General features: G+C 39.7%; 1 protein-coding gene across 1 annotated transcript; it reads left to right on the top strand.

Annotated features, from left to right (window-relative positions):
• The first annotated feature begins 6,536 nt into the window (after positions 1-6,536).
• Positions 6,537-12,379, top strand: LOC136247978 (uncharacterized). Its single transcript, XM_066039796.1, has 3 exons — positions 6,537-6,803; positions 6,870-8,540; positions 8,609-12,379. The coding sequence occupies exons 1-3, from the start codon at positions 6,537-6,539 to the stop codon at positions 12,377-12,379; spliced, it is 5,709 nt and encodes a 1,902-aa protein (XP_065895868.1).
• Positions 12,380-21,307: the final 8,928 nt, after the last annotated feature.

Below are 21,307 nucleotides of genomic sequence, written 5' to 3'. Positions count from 1 at the left end.
CTTGGCTGTTTTTGATTAGATATCACTTCTTTTTGTATTTGTATACTGCAAAGCTGGCCTATGGCTGGCTTTGGGGCTTTTTTAACCCATGTGTTTTTTCTTTACCACAGGAAGAAGAAAAGAACTTAAAGAAGAATTTTACTACTTCAATTATTTTTGATTTTATTAGTAATTATACAAATTATATACATATATTTATTACATGCTCATTATTCCCCACAGGATTTTTTTTGCAGCTGATCTCTCTACTGGGTGACTTGAAATGTAGCTGAACTATATACAGGATGGTTTCTTTGTAGCTGAACTCTCTGTAACAGGTGATTTGTTTGCAGCTAAACTCTCTACATGGTGGTGTCTTTATAGCCAAACTCTCTACATGATGGTTTCTTTGTAGCTGAACTCTCTATAAAGTGACTTCGTCTAGCTGAACTCTCTACAGGGTGATTTGTTTGCAGCTGAACTCTCTACATGATGGTTTCTTTGTAGCTGAACTCTCTACAAGGTGACTTCGTCCAGTTGATCTCTCTACGGGGTGATTTGTTTCTAGCTGAACTCTCTACAGGTGAATTGTTTGCAGCTAAACTCTCTACATGGTGGTTTCTTTGTAGCTGAACTCTCTACAAGGTAACTTCTTCTCTACAGGGTGATTTGTTGTAGTTGAATTCTCTACAAGGTGGTTTGTATGAGGCTGAACTCTCTGCATGGCGGTTTCTTTGTAGCTGAACTCTCTACAGAGTGATTTGTTTGCAGCTGAACTCTCTACATGATGGTTTCTTTGTAACTGAACACTCTACAAGGTGACTTCTTCTAGCTGATCTTTCTACAGGGTGAATTGTTGTAGCTGAACTATCTACAAGGTAACTTCTTCTAGCTGATCTCTATACAGGGTGATTTGTTTGTAGTTGAATTCTGTACAGGTGGTTTCTTTGTAGCTGAACTCTGTACATGATGGTTTCTTTGTAGCTAAACTCTTTACAAGGTGACTTCTTCTAGCTGAACTCTCTACGGGGTAATTTCTTTGTAGCTGAACTCTCTATATGTGACCTGATTTGCGAAAAGGTACCTTTTTCACACATAAAATTTGACCTGTTTTTTCAACTTTCAAACTTTGTAACTTTTGTATCATTGCAAGCATGTAGCTGTACTTTTCCATGAGTATGCCTACATTATGTGGCTATGTTTGGATACAAAAAGAAAGTCAATCAGTGCAAGGGGTCAACAGTTATGACATTTTGTTTGCTGGTATGTCAAATGTGTGAAAAAGGTACCTTTTTGCAAATCCGGTCACATATGATGGTTTCTTTGTAAATGAACTCTCTACAAGGTGAATTCTTCTACCTGATCTCTCTACAGGGTGATTTGTTTGTAACTGAACTCTGTACAAGTGTGTTTTTGTGGGTGATCTCACTGCAGGTTGATTTGTTTGTAGCTGAACTCACTAAAGGGTGATTTTGCTTGTAGCTGAACTCCTTGCATTGTATCTAGTTTCTAGCTGATCTCTCTACAGGGTGATTTGTTTGTAGCTGATCTCTCTACAAGTTGATTTGTGTGTAGCTGATCTCTCTGCAGGTTGATTAATTTGCAGCCGATCTCTCTACAAGGTAATTTGTTTGTAGCTGAACTGTCTATAAAGTGATTCATTTGTAGCTGATCTCTCTGCAGGTTGATTTGTTTTAGCTGAACTCTCTACAGGGTGATTTACTTGTAGCTGAACTCCTTACATTGTGACTAGTTTCTAGCTGATCTCTCTACAGGGTGATTTGTTTGTAGCTGATCTCTCTACAAGTTGATTTGTGTGTAGCTGATCTTTCTACTGGTTGATTTGTTTGTAGTCGATCTCTCTACAGGGTAATTTGTTTGTAGCTGAACTCTGTACAAGGTGCTTTTTTGTAGGTGATCTCACTGCTGGTTGATTTGTTTGTAGCTGAACTCACTAAAGGGTGATTTGCTTGTAGTTGAACTCCTTACATTGTGTCCAGTTTCTAGCTGATCTCTCTACAGAGTGATTTGTTTGTAGCTGAACTCTCTATAAGGTGATTTATTTGTAGCTGAACTCCTTACAATGTGTGTAGTTTCTAGCTGATCTCTCTACAGGGTGATTTGTTTGTAATTGATCTCTCTACAAGTTGATTTGTGTGTAGCTGATCTCTCTGCAGGTTGATTTGTTTGTAGCCGATCTCTCTATAGGGTAATTTGTTTGTAGCTGAACTCTCTATAAGGTGATTTGTTTGTAGTTGATCTCTCTGCAGGTTGATGTGTTTGTAGCCATCTCTCTACAGGGCAATTTGTTTGCAGCTGATCTCTCTACAGGGTGATTTGTTTGCAGCTGATCTCTCTGCAGGTTGATTTGTTTTAGCTGAACTCTCTACAGGCTGATTTGTTTGTAGCCGATCTCTCTACAGGGTAATTTGTTTGTAGCTGAACTCTCTACAAGTTGATTTGTGTGTAGCTGATCTCTCTGCAGGTTGATGTGTTTGTAGCCATCTCTCTACAGGGCAATTTTTTTGCAGCTGATCTCTCTACAGGGTGATTTTTTTGTAGCTGACCTCTCTTCAGGGTGATTTGTTTCTAGCTGATCTCTCTACAGGGTGATTTTTTGTAGCTGACCTCTCTTCAGGGTGATTTGTTTCTAGTTGATTGCTCTACAGGTTGATTTGTTTGTAGATGAACTCTCTACAGGGTAATTTGCTTGTAGCTGAACTCCTTACTTTGTGTCTAGTTTGTAGCTGATCTCTCTACAGGGTGATTTGTTTGTAGCTGAACTCCTTACATTGTGTGTAGTTTCTAGCTGATCTCTCTACAGGGTGATTTGTTTGTAGCTGATCTCTCTACAAGTTGATTTGTGTGTATATAGCTGATCTCTCTGCAGGTTGATTTGTTTGTAGCCGATCTCTCTACAGGTAATCTGTTTGTAGCTGAACTCTCTATAAGGTGATTTGTTTCTAGCTGATTGCTCTACAGGTTGATTTGTTTGTAGCTGAACTCCTTACATTGTGTGTAGTTTCTAGCTGATCTCTCTACAGGGTGATTTGTTTGTAGCTGATCTCTCTACAAGTTGATTTGTGTGTATATAGCTGATCTCTCTGCAGGTTGATTTGTTTGTAGCCGATCTCTCTACAGGTAATCTGTTTGTAGCTGAACTCTCTATAAGGTGATTTGTTTGTAGCTGATCTCTCTGCAGGTTGATTTGTTTTAGCTGAACTCTCTACAGGGTGATTGCTTGTAGCTGAACTCCTTACATTGTGTCTAGTTTCTAGCTGATGTCTCTACAGGGTGATTTTTTGTAGCTGAACTCTCTTCAGGGTGATTTGTTTCTAGCTGATCTCTCTACAGGTAGATTTGTGTTGATTTGTTCATTGCTGATCGCTCTAAAGGTAATTGGATTTGTTGCAGTTGAACACCCTGCAAAGTGTTTTGTTTGTAGCTGATCACTCTAAAGGGTAATTTGTTTGTAGCTGAACTCTCTCCACAGTGACTTGTGTGTAGCAGAATTCTGTGTAACTGAATTCTCTAGAGAGTGACTTAATTGTAGCTGAATTCTCTACACAGTGCATGACTTGTTTATAGCTGAACTTTCTTCAGTGTGACTTGTAATGTTCTGAATCTCTATAGTGGTATATTTGCTTAACTCTCCACATGGTGACTGTCTTCTTGCTGAACTGTCTATAAGATTAACTGTTTGCAGCTGAACGCCCTACAGAATAACTTGTGATGTAATAAAATTCTATAATGGAGTAAATAAATTAGCCGAATGCTCTATTAGGGTGACTGTTCTATTAGAGTATCTCGATCTCGCATTTGCTACACGGAGTTGGCTTTCGAATCATAACTCAGTGGTTTGTAATCCGATTCTTCTGTACTACTGCAAGGACTTTCTATGAAGATCATTCCAGCTATACACCGATTTTCAGCTCATTGCTCTAAGCGGTTTGCCTAGTAGGCGTGAAAACTAATACTTTTTTATTCATAAAAATCTATCGCGTAATTGTGACACAGGTTGGATTTTGTGTCATATCTCCGTGGTCTTTATCTCGATTCCTTTCAAACCACCAAAAGGCACTCCTACGATGGTTACTCCATCTACATAGCAATTTTCAACTCATTCCATGAAGCGGTTTACCCTGTAGGCGTGACAACAAATCGATCTTGTTTTACGCGAATAATCGGTCATAACTCCTGAACCATTCATCGGATTTGTACCAAATTTGATGCTAGGATTCGCCTTTGGACTCCCTTTCTGTGTGCCAAATTTCAAGGCGATCGGAGTACGCGTTTGCTTGTTATAGCAATTTTTGCAAGTGTGCGAAAAGACGAAGAAGAAAAAAAAAAACGAAGAAAAAAAACGAAACTTTGGCAGCTCGTATCTCGGAAATGGCTGGAGCGATTTCCTTCCAATTTGGAATGTAGACTCCCTTGGCTGGCGGGCAACTGTGTAGCAAATTTGGTTCCAATCAGATAAGTGATCACCGAGATACAAAGGTGTGAAAATGACGTTTTCGTTCTTCCTGTCAATATACTCACGGTGTGGCGCGCCGGCTTCTTGGGCCGCACGACACACTACCGTGTGTCTTGATATATATATATACATGAATGTGATCAATATACATGAATGTGATCAATATACTAAGTGCACAAACCTTTAGGTAGCAATCGCATTCCTATAGTTTTAAGTGGAATAATAACTTCTACATGAATGTGATTAATATACACAAAACTTTAGGTACCTATTGGTAGCTACAGCATAAACAGCCACAAAAGAAGTATTAATGGTAACTGAGGTGATGAATGCATGCCAACGTGACTATAAACCTTGCTCTAGTCTGTCAGTTGCACCTTGGTATCTCTAACAATGCACTGTTTTCACATTAAGAGCTCACAATGTTAAGTAATGAGGGGACCACATTAACATAACACAAATAGAGTAACAGTGGTCCCTTCATTATCTAGTGATCAATAATCTGAATGCTTTGTTATCCAAACTGTGGAAGTATCACTTTATTAGAGTATTTTGCCTAAAGTGTTTGTTCTATTAGAGCATTTTTATAATGTATAGGCTTCATTTATTCTGAACGTTTCTATTATCTAAACACATCTAGGGTACAATGACTTCAGGTATGATAGAGGGACCACTGTAACACCTTAATCTGTTTAATAGAGTGCTTGCACTTATTCAATAACAGTTCTCCATCACAAGCTGAGCTATATAGCCACAGAGCATCTGTGGGATTCTACATATTATGCAATTCAAAACTTACCATTTCATTACAATTCTTTGATTTTATAGATATACATCTAATATAACAGTCATCACGTCATAAAGTGTTGAATATTTAAGGGAACATGTCAGAATAATGCAACAGAAAACCTAAGCTCTCAATAAGCATTGGTTGGCAGCAAGCAATGGCATTGTTCTTTTTAAATTATTGTTTATCACTGTACAGTGATATTGTACAGGTAATAGCTACCACACACTTCTTGTAAATGCTCTATTGAATATAATCTTCTGTCTGTATGTTTATACACATAGTAGTTCAGCAGCTATGAATTAACATAGGGACAAAACGTGCATGTACATAATTGATGAACACTTTGATTTAGAATTTCTATAAAATAGCCACTCTATTTTAGTTGCCACTAAAAATGTTAAAGTGAAGTTATGGTAGAGCACTAAATGCATAGTTACATAATTATAGTATAGATCATGTTTAAGGGGAATGATAACCTGATCAGAATGTGATCAACATCTCAATGTAATAGATACCCAAAACGTTAAGAATTACATGCTTATGGGTTTCCTGATTACATGAAATGATGACCTATGCATTAATTTAATCAATCCACACACTAAGAAACCAAAAACTTTAGATATCATATTCCAATCAGTAGCTACCTCATCACAGCATAAACAAGCAAAAATACTAATGGTAACTAAGGTGATGTCTGGCAACATTACAATACCTTTCTATAATATTATGTATTTCTCTAGATTCTAAAACTTATCACACTTTAGGGATCATGAGGTTTGTACATTCTCATAAAAAGTGTTAACCAGCCTTACAATACCCTGATGGTACTTTGGCAGTGTTGATTGAATAGACATAACCAATTACAAAAAAGTTGTTATTGTCATAAGTGCTTTTACAGTGACCAGCACTGAAGGTCTGACAGCAACATGTGTGTAGAGAATTGACTGACCTATTAATAGTAGCAATGTGTTGTGCGCATGTATTATGTATTGTATGACATATGCAATCACGGGTGCTTAGGGCTTTAATTAGAGTATTGAGAGTTGTATCCACTCGTGGCGAGCCAATCCAAGGTAATCTTTCCTGAAGGCGAACCTATACGTCCTTACCACGACATTCTCTGGTGCTGTGATGGAACTCTGTCGTCCATTGAAGCCGATTCATAACCCCAGGCGTAAACGCTGTGGCATCGTGGCATATTGGCTCTACTAACGGTGCCAGAAGAGGCAAGCACCCCGATTCACTTCATAGTTGTTTGCCGTTTGTATTTATTTTCAGTGGACTACGACGATGAAAAGGTTAACTCGACTACGGACTTCTCGAAGAGCATACCGCTCCCACGTGACACGAATTTTTGGCAAAGTGGTAGAAACTCTAGCCACAGAACTCGATGAACTTGTCGTCACTTATTTAAACACCGCTGTTACTCAGTTAGAGAAGAAGAAGGAGCAGATTGTGGCACTTGATGAACAGATTTTCGAACTGATACAAGAATCTACGAAGTTAGAAGAAGCTATTATGGATTCAGAGGAGCTACACGACACCATAATGGAGAAAGTTAATGAGTTAAACAAACGTGTGGACCTATTCCAGCGGGAAAATCGTTCTGCTACTCCCTAACAGCAAGGATCAAGTGAAGCTACAATACAAGGACCAGACAAGGAGGTTGTGAGTGATATAACTAGCACATTACCAACTGGTTCTTGTGATACACCTTTTACAACTGTCACTAGTGACACCCCAGTGTTATGTACTACTCATGATACACCAGTAATGAACACCATCAGTTATGCACCAGTGGTAAATGCTAGTTTTGGAACTCCTAGTAGTTTGGTACCAACCTCGTCACTGACACTCCCAACACTAGACTCATTCTCGTCACATTCAACTTCACCTATCTCACTCACATCTGTCAGCTATGTTTATGGTTCAGGGCCTCCCCCCTTAATTCCAACAGTTACGAATGCTGGCAGCCCTATATCATCTAGTCTAGCAGGAGACCCAAGTCTGTTATTGCCATCATTATCAACCCAGAACCTTAGACTCAGCAACTCTACAAGCTTAGCTGGAATTCCCACTATCAATACCGTATCAACCACACACCCAATAAGAGCAGCAGGTCACACTCAATCTCAACAGTTTGCTATGTGTAGGTTACCCAAACTGACCCTGCCAACATTCTCAGGAAATCCTCTACATTGGCTAACCTTTTGGGACTCCTTCCAAGCTGCAATTGATCTAAATCCCAATCTAACAGGAGTACAAAAGTTCAATTATCTTAAGGCACAGCTTGAAGGAGATGCAGCTAGGACAATTGAAGGGTTCCCCCTTACTGACCATAACTATTCACATGCAGCAGCCATTTTACAAGATCGTTTTGGTCAGCCTCACAAGGTGACTGCTGCACACATGAAGGCTTTACTTGAGATACCAAGACCAGCTAACAACCTGACTAGTCTGCATGTGTTTCATGATACTATTGAGAGCCACTCCCGTGGCCTTTCCTCACTGGGAAAATCTGAAGAAACATACGGTGACCTGATTGTGCCTATTATTCTTGGTAAGCTGCCAAAAGAGATCAGACAGAATCTAGCAAGAGAAGCCACTACCTCAGAATGGACATTTTCTCAGCTAATGTGTTCTATCCTGAAGGAAATTCGAATTCTAGAATCCGGTAACGATGATCTATACAAGTCTCAGCCCCATTCTACAGCTGCCTTTGTAGTGAGTACCAAACTTCAGGGTAACAAACCTAAGTTAGCACCATCATGCGTATATTGCAAGGGACCCCATGCAGCTCACCAGTGCACTACTGTAACAGATCATCAAAGACGACTGGAGATTGTGAAGCAAGGTCGCTTGTGCTATAACTGTCTTGCCAAGCATAAAGTCTCACAATGTAATTCAAAATTTCGATGTAGAAACTGCAAGCGAAAACATCATACAAGCTTGTGCAACAGTGACCATAGAACAGTTGAACCAAGGGCCATACCTCAGATCACTCATCAACCTATTGTGCCACAACCTATTCCTTCACCTACCACTAATGCTACACCAGTCACATCATTGCTCATTCCTGATTCCCACCGTACTATTTGTTTACTCAAGACTGCTATAACTCCTGTTATTGGTGGTGGTACATGCCTGAATGCCAACATTCTTTTTGACGAAGGAGCACAACGCTCATTTATTTGTTCAGAACTAGCTAACAAACTCAACATTGTGCCATCCACCACTACACAAGTAGCTCTGTCTTCATTTGGCAATGACTCGCCATCATTTCAGACTTTAGGAGTAGCTACTATCCAGATACAGACGCTTACCGGGATCTTGTTCCTAATTCTGTCCTCATAGTTCCACAGATAGCCTCTCCTATTCAGAATTCCTGTGTAGTGGAATTAGAGAGCTTACCACATTTGAAAGGGCTGCAGCTTGCAAATCCCGTTACAGATAGTGATGAATTTTTAGTCTCTATTCTAATTGGAGTGGACTATTACTGGTCATTTGTACAGGACCACATCATTAGAGGAAACGGTCCCACAGCGCAGCAATCTCAACTTGGCTATCTTTTATCTGGACCTCTACCTTTATCGTCTACCCAATTACCAATGTCTATCCTGCTTCAATTTACCACTACACCAGAGGAGATTGATTTGCAACAGCTTTGGTCAATAGAAGCCAGTGGTACAGACACTCATGAATGTGGTTCCAGCTTTCTCAGATCCTACCAATCTAACAACATCTATCAGCTACCGGATGGTACTTATACAGCCAAATTCCCATGGAAAGATGACAAACCACACCTACCATCGAATTACAACATCTGTAAGGGAAGAACTAACAGTTTACTCACGAGGTTAAGGCAAAATCCACAATTACTGAAAGTGTATGACAACATTCTAATGGAACAGGAACGCCGTGGTTTTATTGAAAGGGTCAATGACACTCACTCCTTTTCTACTCCTGAACTGTCAGTATACTACTTATCCCACCATCCCATCAAGAAGGACTCTCAAACAACTCCTATTCGCATTGTATATGACTGTAGCTGCCGTGAGAGCTCCTCTGCTGCAAGCCTGAATGATTGCCTAGAGGTGGGACCTCCTTTCTTGAATGATTTCTGTTCCATTCTGTTGCGCTTTCGTTTACACAAGTATGCCCTGTCAACAGACATTGAGAAGGCCTTTCTTCATGTCAGATTACACGAAGACGACAGAAATTTTACTCGTTTCTTGTGGCCAGTGCAACCTGAGAACCCTGACAGTTTACTCCAGACTTTTCGTTTTACATCTGTTCCATTTGGCACAGCCAGTTCTCCATTCATGTTACATGCCACTATTGATCTACACCTTCGCACATTTCGTTCATGTGTTTCCGAAGACATTCAGCGCAATATCTATTTCGACAATATCATATCCGGGTGTGACACTGAGGTTCAACTCCTTGAATACTACACACAAGCAAGGAACTTCATGCAACAAGCTAATTTCAACCTAAGGTCTTGGGCATCAAACAGTATCACACTACAACAGATTGCTACTGCCAATAAGACCATCGACCACAATACCACTGTCCAGATCCTTGGTCTCCTCTGGAATACATGTACAGATACAATGTCACTGGCTCCCAAGTCACTGCCTTCAAGTAACATCATAACCAAACGTAGTGTTCTTCAAGATTCATCATTAATCTTTGATCCTTTAGGATGGGCTACTCCAGTTACTATCCGTGCCAAGATACTACTACAAGAAGTATGGCAACAGAAACGATCCTGGGACACTCCACTTCATGAAGAACTTCAAGAGAAATGGGTTCGAATACGCAGTGACATCCTCGAGCTCTCTAACATAACTATTCCAAGAGCCTACTTCCCTATCCTATCAGACAAAGTTATAGATCATCTTTATGTGTTTGCTGATGCCAGCACTAAGGCATATGGTGCTATTGTTTATCTCTGCAGTGACAACAACATCTCATTTGTCATGTCCAAAAGCCGTGTAGCTCCCATCAAAGCTTTGACTCTACCTAAACTGGAGTTGATGGCTGCTGTTACTGCTACCAAAGTGGCAAAATTAGTTCAAGCTGCAATTTCAGCCAGCCAGCACCTCATTCCAGTACACCTCTGGACAGATAGTCAAATAGTTCTCCATTGGATAAACAATGGTAGCCATTCCAACTCCTTTGTACACCAACGAGTAACTGAAATTCTGAAGAGTTTTCCTTCAACAGTTTGGTCATTTACACCCTCATCCGATAACCCCGCAGATCTCCTTACCAGGGGAATATCCACAGAGCAATTGACGTCATCTGAGTTATGGATACATGGTCCACAATGGTTGTTGAACACTTCCAATTGGCCAACCTGGACACCTATCAATGTTCTTGATCTAGTAGTGACTGAAGCTACAGAATTTATACCCTCCACTACCATGTCTTCATTGAAAGATCGAACTAATCTACTCACAGTCATTGATGCTTCACGGTACAGTCACATTAATCGTTTGTTGGGCACCATTGCTTACATCTACCGCTTTATTCACAATCTTCGCAAGTTAAACCCCAAACTTTCTGGTCTGCTTACTAGAACTGAATTGTCTGATGCACGTAGACGTTTGATCATTGCAGTGCAACACAGTAGTTTTCCAGAAGAACTTGCTTACCTGCTCAAGACATCCTCAACATCTTCCAAATGTCCTCACTTAGTCAAACAGCTTAGATTATTTATTGATGACAAGAAGTTAATCCGTTGTGGAGGACGAATACATAATGCACCGATATCAGATCTTAGCAAGTTTCCCTACCTCCTACCCAAGAAGCATCCCGTCACCAAACTGATTGTAAAGGACACTCACAAGAACTTGTATCATGGAGGAGTGAATACAACTGTTACTGCCCTATGCCAGATTTTCTGGATACCAGCAATACGGCAGTGTGTTAAGAGTGTATTGAGACACTGTGTTCCCTGCAGGAAGCTCATTGGTAAGCCTTACAGAGCCCCAGACCCACCACCACTACCAAAGATCAGGGTTACTGAAGCTCCACCCTTTACCATCACCGGTGTGGACTTTACCGGAGCCTTATTTGTCAAGGAAGGACAACAGGAGAAGAAAGTCTACATTTGTCTTTTCACTTGCGCGGTAACAAGAGCAGTACACCTTGAAGTAGTAAGTGATTTATCTGTTGATACATTCTTGCTGGCCTTTAGAAGGTTTTCCAGTAGAAAGTCACTACCACGCAAGATGATCTCTGACAACGCATCTACATTTCTTGCCGCCGCGGAGGATATACAGAAGTTATTGCAATCAGACACTCTGAAAGAGACATTGGAACGTCAGAATGTTACTTGGGAGTTCATTCCCAAACGAGCCCCATGGTATGGGGGCTTCTGGGAAAGGATGATAGGACTTACGAAGCAAGCAGTGAAGAAGACATTGGGACGAGCATACATATCACGGGAGCAACTGGAAACAATCATTGTTGAAGTGGAGGCAATGTTGAATGATCGACCTCTTACCCATGTTTCTTCTGATCTCTCAGATCCCGAACCCCTCACACCATCCTATTTGTTGTATGGTAGAAGAGTGCAGATGATTCCCCATGATCTAAAAGATGTAGATGATTCTGATGATCCAGACTTCCTCACTTCAAGTATGATCAGGAAACGGGTAGACAAACAGACACAAGTCATCAAGCAATTTTGGATGCGTTGGAAGAGTGAGTACCTCACCTCTTTGAGGGAATTTCATAAATCTTCAGGACACAACCAGCAAGTCATTAAGAAAGGCGACGTAGTGATAGTCCATGATGAAAAAGCTAGACTGTATTGGAAACTGGCAATCGTAGAAGACCTCATTCAAGGAAAGGATGGCTACATTCGTGCTGCAAATATCAGAATAGGCAACCATAGGACATCACGTCCAATTGTTAAATTATATCCTTTAGAAGTGTCAAACACTGATAATGAAGAACTTCCAACTGAGACTGTTTACAGTAAGCCAGATCAACCAGAGTCAGGAGATAATCCAGCTATACATAGTGATCGCCCCAGAAGAAGAGCTGCCGTGAAGGCACTACGTCAAATATCTGAATGGGCGGATACTCTCAACCGCGCCCGGGAGGATGTAGAGAATTGACTGACCTATTAATAGTAGCAATGTGTTGTGCGCATGTATTATGTATTGTATGACGTATGCAATCACGGGTGCTTAGGGCTTTAATTAGAGTATTGAGAGTTGTATCCACTCGTGGCGAGCCAATCCGAGGTAATCTTTCCTGAAGGCGAACCTATACGTCCTTACCACGACAATGTGCTGCAGCCTTAGGATTACCTAACCTAATTTCAAGGACTTAGACTTAGTGACTTATAGCTGAAAAGGTGTAACAGAAAAGGGGCCAAAGTAAGGAAAAAATCCCTCCAACCCCAGGATTCGAAGTGTTTACATTACAAACCAAATTGTTTCCAATAAATTTCTGTGGAATCAAGACACACGGTAGTGTGTCGTGCGGCCCAAGAAGCCGGCTCGCAACCCCGTGAGTATATTGACAGGAAGAAACAAAACGCAATTTTCGCACCTCCGTAGCTCTGTGCTGCCTTGATGAAACAAGATAAATTTTGCTGTGTACATTCCCTCCAACTTCAGTACTCCACATTCCAAATTTGAGCGAAATCGCTTCAGGAATTCCTGAGATATGCGACTTCAAAAATTGGCTTAGTTTCTTCGGGTTTTTTTTTCTTATTTTTCTTCCTCTTTTCGCACATTTACAAAAACTGCTATAAAACGCGAACGCGTTATCCCATTGCCTTGACATTTGGCACACAGAAGGGGGGTATAAAGGCGCATCTCTGTACCAACTTTGGCTGGAATATCATAAACAGGCAAAGAGTTATGAGCGATTATGCACGAAAAATAACACCAATATGTTGTCACGCCTACAGGGTAAACCGCGTATGGGAAGAAGCTGAAAATCAGTGGGTGGATAGGTTAACTATTGAACCTCAAACCTTTTGTGGTTTGAAAGAAATCGAGCTAAAAACCAGGAAGATACAGTGAAAAAATCAACAGTGTGTAACAATTACGCAATCGAGATTAGCTAATTTTTTATTATTTTATTTTATTATTATTATTATTATTATTATTATGCTTGCCACGCCTACCAGATAAACCACTTGGGGTAATGCTTTGAACATTGCTGTACAGATGGAGTTATCATCTTAGAAAGGCTCTTCAATGGTGTAGAAGAATCAGACTTAAAAGCCACGGAGTTATAACACAAAATCCAACTTGGTGTAGCAAGTGCGAGATCGAGATACTCTAATAGAGCAGTCATCCTAATAGAGCAGTCACCCTGAACAGAGATCAGTTAGAAATAAGTAACCTGTATAGAGATCAGCTACAAACAAATCACCCTGTAGAGAGTTCAGTTACAAACAAATCACCCTGTTGAAAGATCAGCTAGAAGATGTCGCCTTGTAGATAGTTCAGTTACAAAGAAACCACCATGTAGAGAATTCAGCTACAAACTAGTGACCCTGTAGATACATCAGCTAGAAGAAGTTACCTTGTGGAGAGTTCAGCTACAAAGAAACCATTCTGTAAAGAGCTCAGCTGCAAACAAATCACCTATACAGAATTCAGCTACAAACAAATCACCCTGTAGAGAGATCAGCTAGAAGAAGTTACCTTGTAGATAGTTCAGCTACAAACAAATCATTCTGTAGAGAGATCAGCTAGAAGAAGTTACCTTGTAGATAGTTCAGCTACAAACAATTCACCCTGTACAGAGCTCAGTTAAAAGAGGTTTCCTTGTAGAGAGTTCAGCTACAGACAAATCACCCTGTAGAGAGATCAGTTAGAAGAAGTTACCTTGTAGATCGTTCAGCTACAAACAATTCACCCTGTAAAGAGATCAGCTAGAAGAAGTTACCTTGTAGAGAGTTCAGCTACAAACAAACCATCATGTAGAGAATTCAGCCACAAACAAATCATGTATAGAGAGTTCAGCTACAAACAAATCTCCCTGTAGAGAGATCAGCTAGAAGAAGTTTCCTTGTAGAGAGTTTTGCTACAAACAAATCACCCTGTAGAAAGATCAGCTAGAAGAAATCACCTTGTAGAGAGTTCAGCTTCAAAGAAACAATCATGTGAGAGTTCAGGTACAAACAAATTGTCCTCTAGAGAGATCAGCTAGAAGAAGTTACCTTGTAGAGAGTTCAGCTACAAAGAAACTATCATGTAGAGAGTTCAACTACAAACAAATCACCCTGTAGAAAGATCAGCTATAGAAGAAATCACCTTGTAGAGAGTTCAGCTACAAAGAAACCATCATGTAGAGAGTTCAGCTACAAACAAATCGGCCTGTAGAGAGATCAGCTAGAAGAAATTACCTTGTAGAGAGTTCAGCTACAAAGAAACCATCATGTGGAGATTTAAGCTGCAAACAAATCACCTGTAGAGAGTTAAGCTACAAACAAATCTCCCTGTAGAGAGATCAGCTAGAAGAAGTCACCTTGCAGGGAGTTCAGTTACAAAGAAATAAACCATGTAGAGAGTTCAGCTGCAAACAAATCACCTGTAGAGAGTTCAGCTAGAAACAAGTCACCCTGTAGACAGATCAGCTAGAAACAAGTCACCTTGTAGAGAGTTCAGCTAGAAGAAGTCACATTGTAGAGCTACAAAAAAACTACCATGTAGAGTTCAGCTGCAAACAAATCACCCTGTAGAGAGCTCAGTTACAAAGAAACCACCATGTAGAGAGTTCAGCTGCAAAAAAAATCAATCACTCTATTGAGAGTTCAGCTAGAAGAAGTCACCTTGTAGAGAGTTAAGGTGCAAATAAATCACCCTGTAGAGAATTCAGCTACAAACAAATCACCTTGTAGAAAGATCAGCTAGAAGAAGTTACCTTGTAGAGAGTTCAGCTACAAAGAAACCACCATGTAGAGAGTTCAGCTGCAAACAAATCACCTGTAGAGAGTTCAGCTAGAAACAAGTAACCCTGTAGAGAGTTCAGCTAGAAGAAGTCACATTGTAGAGAGTTCAGCTACAATGAAACTCCCATGTAGAGAGTTCAGCTGCAAACAAATCACCCTGTAGAGAACTCAGCTACAAACAAATATGTAGTGTAAAAAGATCAGCTAGAAGAAGTTGCCTTGTAGAGAGTTCAGCTACAACGAAACCACCATGTAGAGAGTTCAGCTACAAACAAATCACCTGTAGAGAGTTCAGCTAGAAACAAGTCACCCTGTATAGAGATCAGCTAGAAACAAGTCACATTGTAGAGAGTTCAGCTACAAAGAAACCACCATTTAGAGAGTTCAGCTGCAAACAAATCACCCAGTAGAAAGTTCAGCTATGAACAGATCACCCTGTTGAGAGTTCAGTTAGAAACAAGGAATCCTGTAGAGAGATCACCTAGAAGTATCGCCTTGTAGAGAGTTCAGCTACAAACAAATCACCCTGTAGAGAGATCAGCTAGAAGAAGTCACCTTGTAGAGAGTTCAGCTATAAAGAAACCACCATGTAGACAATTCAGCTGCAAACAAACACCCTGTAGAGAACTCAGCTACAAACAAATCGCCCTGTAGAAAGATCAGCTAGAAGAAGTTACCTTGTAGGGATTTCAGCTACAAACAAATCACCCTGTAGAGAGTTCAGCTACAAAGAAACCATTCTGTAAAGAGCTCAGCTGCAAACAAATCACTTGTACAGAATTCAGCTACAAACAAATCACCCTGTAGAGAGATCAGCTAGAAGAAATTACCTTGTAGATAGTTCAGCTACAAACAAATCACCCTGTAGAAAGATCAGTTAGAAGAAGTTACCTTGTAGAGAGTTCAGCTACAAAGAAACCACCATGTAGAGAGTTCAGCTGCAAAGAAATCACCCTGTAGAAAATTCTGCCAGAAACAAATTGCCCTGTAGAAAGATCAGTTAGAAGAAGTTACCTTTTAGAGAGTTCAGCTACAAAGAAACCATTCTGTAAAGAGCTCAGCTGCAAACAAATCACCTATACAGAATTCAGCTACAAACACATCACCCTGTAGAGAGATCAGCTAGAAGAAGTTACCTTGTAGATCGTTCAGCTACAAACAATTCACCCTGTAGAGAGAGCAATTAGAAGAAGTCACCTTGTAGAGTGTTCAGTTACAAAGAAACCACCATGGAGATTTTTGTAATCAATATATGTGACCGGATTTGCGAAAAGGGGTCTTCCACACAAATCCAATTCCATAAACGTTGGAGACAACTCAGTGTTCAAGTAACATATTAACCTGAAAATTTCACCATGTATTCAGCTGTAGTGGTGCTCATCACTGCCCAAATTTCAAGGCAATAGCTCTTTCCAATCTGAAGTTATCAATTGTCAAAGTTGGAAAATTGGATGTGTGTGGAAGACCCCTTTTCGCAAATCCGGTCACATAAGTATTATACAGCATATATAATTTGTACATTTACTGATAAAATATTTAAAGTACATCTACTTCATCTTTTCTTCTTCCTGTAGTAAAGAAAAAAACATAGGTTAAAAAAGTCCCAAAGCTGGCCATAGGCCGGCTTTGGGGTATACAAATACAAAAAGAAATGAAATCTAATCCAAAACAGCCAAGCTGTAAAAAAAGTGTGCGGCCCTCAGAAAGGCTATGGTGAAAAAAGATGTGAAATCCAAGGTGGCGGCCAAGAAATGGCTGTGATGGTAGGTTAATGGTAAAAATTTTAATAATGACAATTTAGGTAAATTTTGTGAAGCGGCACAAAAATTCACCTGAATTGTCGTTATTAAAATTTTTACCATTAACCTACCATCACAGCCATTTCTTGGCCGCCACCTTGGATTTCACATATTTTTTCACCATATCCTTTCTGAGGGCCGCACACTTTTTTTACAGCTTGGCTGTTTTGGATTAGATTATCTTTATTTAGTGAAATTCTGACTGACTGGCTGACCAACTGAACGACTGACTGACTCCCTGAATTACAAATACCCTTCAAACAAGCTTACATGACTAGGCTTCAGCTTGACATTTTCAATTGTGGATGTTGCTTTAGCCTGACTTGATATCTCTAACAATGCACTATTAATATAATTATTAAGTATTAACAGGTGTTCATAATATTAAGTAATAAGGGGACCACATTAACAGAACATAATTATATTGAGTAAAGTAGAGTGTTATCACATTAGTCTGTTTAATAGAGTGGTTGCACTGTGTTCAGCAGCAACATTCTCTATCACAATCTAAGCTCACGTATATAGCCACACTTTTATACACAGGTTATTAGTGCATTTGTGGGATTGTACAATAAACCATAGTTATAAAACTTATCATTTCTTTACACTCTTTGCATTTATAGACACACTGTACATCTACCATAACAGTCATCACATTGAATGCTTAGCATCTAATGGGAACGTGTTTTAAATAATGTGCAGAAAACCTAAGCTCTTGATAAACGATTATGACATTATTGTTATATAGCACCACATCTTATTGTTTATCACTTTTACTGTGCTGTATGGTGAGGTAATAGCTGCCACACACTTCTTGCAAATGTTCTAATACAATCGGATATGATCTTGTGTCTATATGTGACCGGATTTCACATAACAAGGCTTCCACACACACAAAATCAAACTTACGTTTTTACCAGAAATGGATTGCTGGCCTAATACACTATCATATTCCACGCTGTACTTCCTTCAGGACTGGCAAGTCTGGTTTCTGTGGCAGCTTTTTTCCGACCCTGTCAAAGCCACGAGTGGGAGATTGGTGCTCGGATTGGTGCCATTGAATGGCCATGGCGTTGTGATAATGGTGTGTAGTGAACTGGGACTTCACAGAGAGCTCGCCAATAGTGTTCTCAGCCAATTTGGAGTGATTTGAGGGCCATGGAGAGCCCAAACTTGGCCTCTGGATTCCAATCGTCTTCTTACTTCATTTTATACCCCTATATTAAGCCCACCCACCGCCCCCCCACCCTATTACTACCACCTGTGATATTATTACCAGCTCGAGAAAAGCTGCCCAAAACAGGGCTAATTTTGGGTATCAGAAATGTATACACCCACTCAGCGATAGCTAGTAAATAGATGCATACTTGGTGCAAATTTTGTTTGTACAGCTGTAGGCACTGGGAAGTTATTACACAATGATTATTACACAATGATTACTTAAAATCGCCATATCTCCTAACGAAGCTTTGTGCGTCGAAGCCGGGTTTTGTCAAATTCAGTCACATATACATACTAGCAAGAGTAAATAATGGGGAGGGAGAGTGCCGAACTACACCATAAGGTGTGAAAAATGAGCCTGTAAAGCCTTATGGCATAATTCAAACGACTCGGTGATTTGTGTTGATTGGTAATGCACTTTGTCCCCATTATATACTCTTGATAAAAGCTAAATAGTGAATTAGCAATAAATACATAATGTAATTGATGAGCACAATTATTTAATATTTCTATGAAATAGCTACTGCAACTAATTGCAAAATTTAGGTTGAGACATAGTATGGATCATGTTTAAGGGGAATAATCACCTAATCATGTTATATTATTAAGATACTGAAAGCTTACATGTATTGGTTTACCATTTCTGTGAAATGAAAACCTATACATTAAATTAATCTGATCAATGTATGTCTTATGAAAACCAAAAACATTAGGTGTCATAACAACCACAAGTGAAGTATTAATGGTAACTGGGGTGACGTTTGGCAACATTGCAATGCCTTCCTAGAAGTTAATTATACTTCTCTATCTTGTAAATTTTTATAACACATAGCTACGGTAGTGCTGTATAGCTATTAGGGATCATGAAGGTTTGCACATTCTCAGAAAAACATGTTAACCAGAAACCAGCCTCACAATACCTTCAATATACCTTGGCAGTATTGGTTAAATAGGCATAACCAATATCCCAAAAGTGTTACAGTGTGACTCAAATTGTTTCTAATAAGTTGTTACAAAAGTATTTTGCTTATAAATGGAATTTTCTACCACCTGACTGACTGACTGATTGGTTGACTAATTGACTGATTAATACACAGATGGATTGACTGACTTACTTTACCAACTGACCGACTGACTGACTGACTGACTGACTGACTGACTGACTGACTGACTGACTGACTGACTGACTGACTGACTGACTGACTGACTGACTGACTGACTGACTGACTGACTGACTGACTGACTGACTGACTGACTGACTGACTGACTGACTGACTGACTGACTGATTGACTGACTACCTGACTCACCAATACCCTTCAGACAAGTGTAACTTTATCATGGTTATATGAGTTTAACCTTTTCACTTGTGTCTGACTGACATTTTGTATCTCTATAACAATATAAAATATTGGCAAGAGCTAATATATAATATTAAATAAGCAGGGAATCACAATAACAGAATTCATATAGAGCATTAACACCTTCATCAGTTCAATAGAGTGACTGCACCAAATTCAATAACAGCTAACTGACTCTACATAACCACAATGTTATTAGTGCACTTGTGGGATTCTACAAGTGAAATTGGCAAGGAGAAAACATTTTGAAAGCCTGGCAGACTCCTGTAAGCGTTCGAGTGTTAATCGGATGGGTGTGGTTCAAGGCATCCGATGGATTTTTTGTCCTTTTTCCACCTTTTCAAACACACTTATGTAACAACTTTACACACCGGTGTCCTACAGATTTTCAGCGCTTGTGCTGTAAAGCCTTAATAAAATTATGTAATGTAATACTTACCATTTCATTACACTTCATTGATTTTATAGATCAAGACACACGATAGTGTGTCGTGCGGCCCAAGAAGCCGGCGCGCCACACCGTGAGTATATTAACAGGAAGAAAGAAAACGCAATTTTCACACCTATGTAGCTCTGTGATCCCTTATCCGATTGGAACCAAATTTGCTAGAGACGTGTCGCCCAGTTAGGGGAGTCTACATACCAAATATGAAGAAAATCGCTCCAGCCATTTTCGAGATACGAGCGAACAAAAGTTCGTTTTAATTTCTTGGTTTTTTCTTCTTTTTCTTCTTCATTTCGCACACTTCGCAAAATCCGCCATAAAACACGAATGCGTGCTCGGATCGGGCTGAAATTTGGCACACTTAAAGGGCTCATTAAGGCGGATCTGTATACTAACGTTGGTAGGAATCCAATGAACATTGATGGAGTTATGATCGATTATTTGCGTAAAATAAGGTCGAAGGTCTGTCACGCCTACAGGGTAAGCCCCTTGGAGGAATCAGTTGAAAATTGATAAGTAGATGGAGCAACCATCGTAGGAGTGCCTTTTTGTGTTTTGAAAGGAATCGGAATAAAGACCATGGAGATATGACACAAAACCCAACCTGTGTCAAAATTACGCGATCGATTTTTATGAATAAAAAATTATTAGTTTTCGTGTCTACCAGGCAAACCGCTTAGAGCAACGAGCTGAAAATCAGTATGTAGCTGGAATAATCATCATGGAAAGTTCTTGCAGTAGTACAGAAGAATCGGATTACAAATCACTGAGTTATGATTCGAAAGGCAACTATGTGCAGCAAATGCGAGATCGAGATACTCTAATAGAACAATCACCTTAATAAAGCATTCAGCTGCATGTATAATTTACTCAGTTATATTACATTGCAAGTTATTCTGTAGGGAAGTCAGCTACAAACAAGTCACCCTGTAGTCAGATCAGCTAGAAGAAGGTACCTAATAGAGAGTTCAGCTACAAAGAAGCCATCATGTAGAGAGTTCAGCTGAAATAAATCACCCTGTAGAGTATTCAGCTACAAGCAAATTGCCTTATAGAGAGATCAGCTAGAAGAAGTTACCTTGTAGAGAGTTCAGTTACAAAGAAACAATCATGCAAAGAGTTTAGATGCAAACAAATCACCCAGTACTCAGAAAGTTCCGCTATGAACAGATCACACTATAGAGAGTTCAGTTAGAAACAAGTCATCCTGTAGAAAGATCAGCTAGAAGAAGTCACATTGTAGACAGTTAAGTTACAAAGAAACAATCATGCAAAGAGTTTAGCTGTAAACAAATCACCCAGTAAA

This window comes from Dysidea avara, chromosome 2 (assembly GCF_963678975.1).
Source record: "Dysidea avara chromosome 2, odDysAvar1.4, whole genome shotgun sequence".
Classification (NCBI taxonomy): domain Eukaryota; kingdom Metazoa; phylum Porifera; class Demospongiae; order Dictyoceratida; family Dysideidae; genus Dysidea; species Dysidea avara.
The sequence above is the reverse complement of the archived record's forward strand: the minus strand, read 5'-3'. Positions and strand labels throughout refer to the sequence as shown.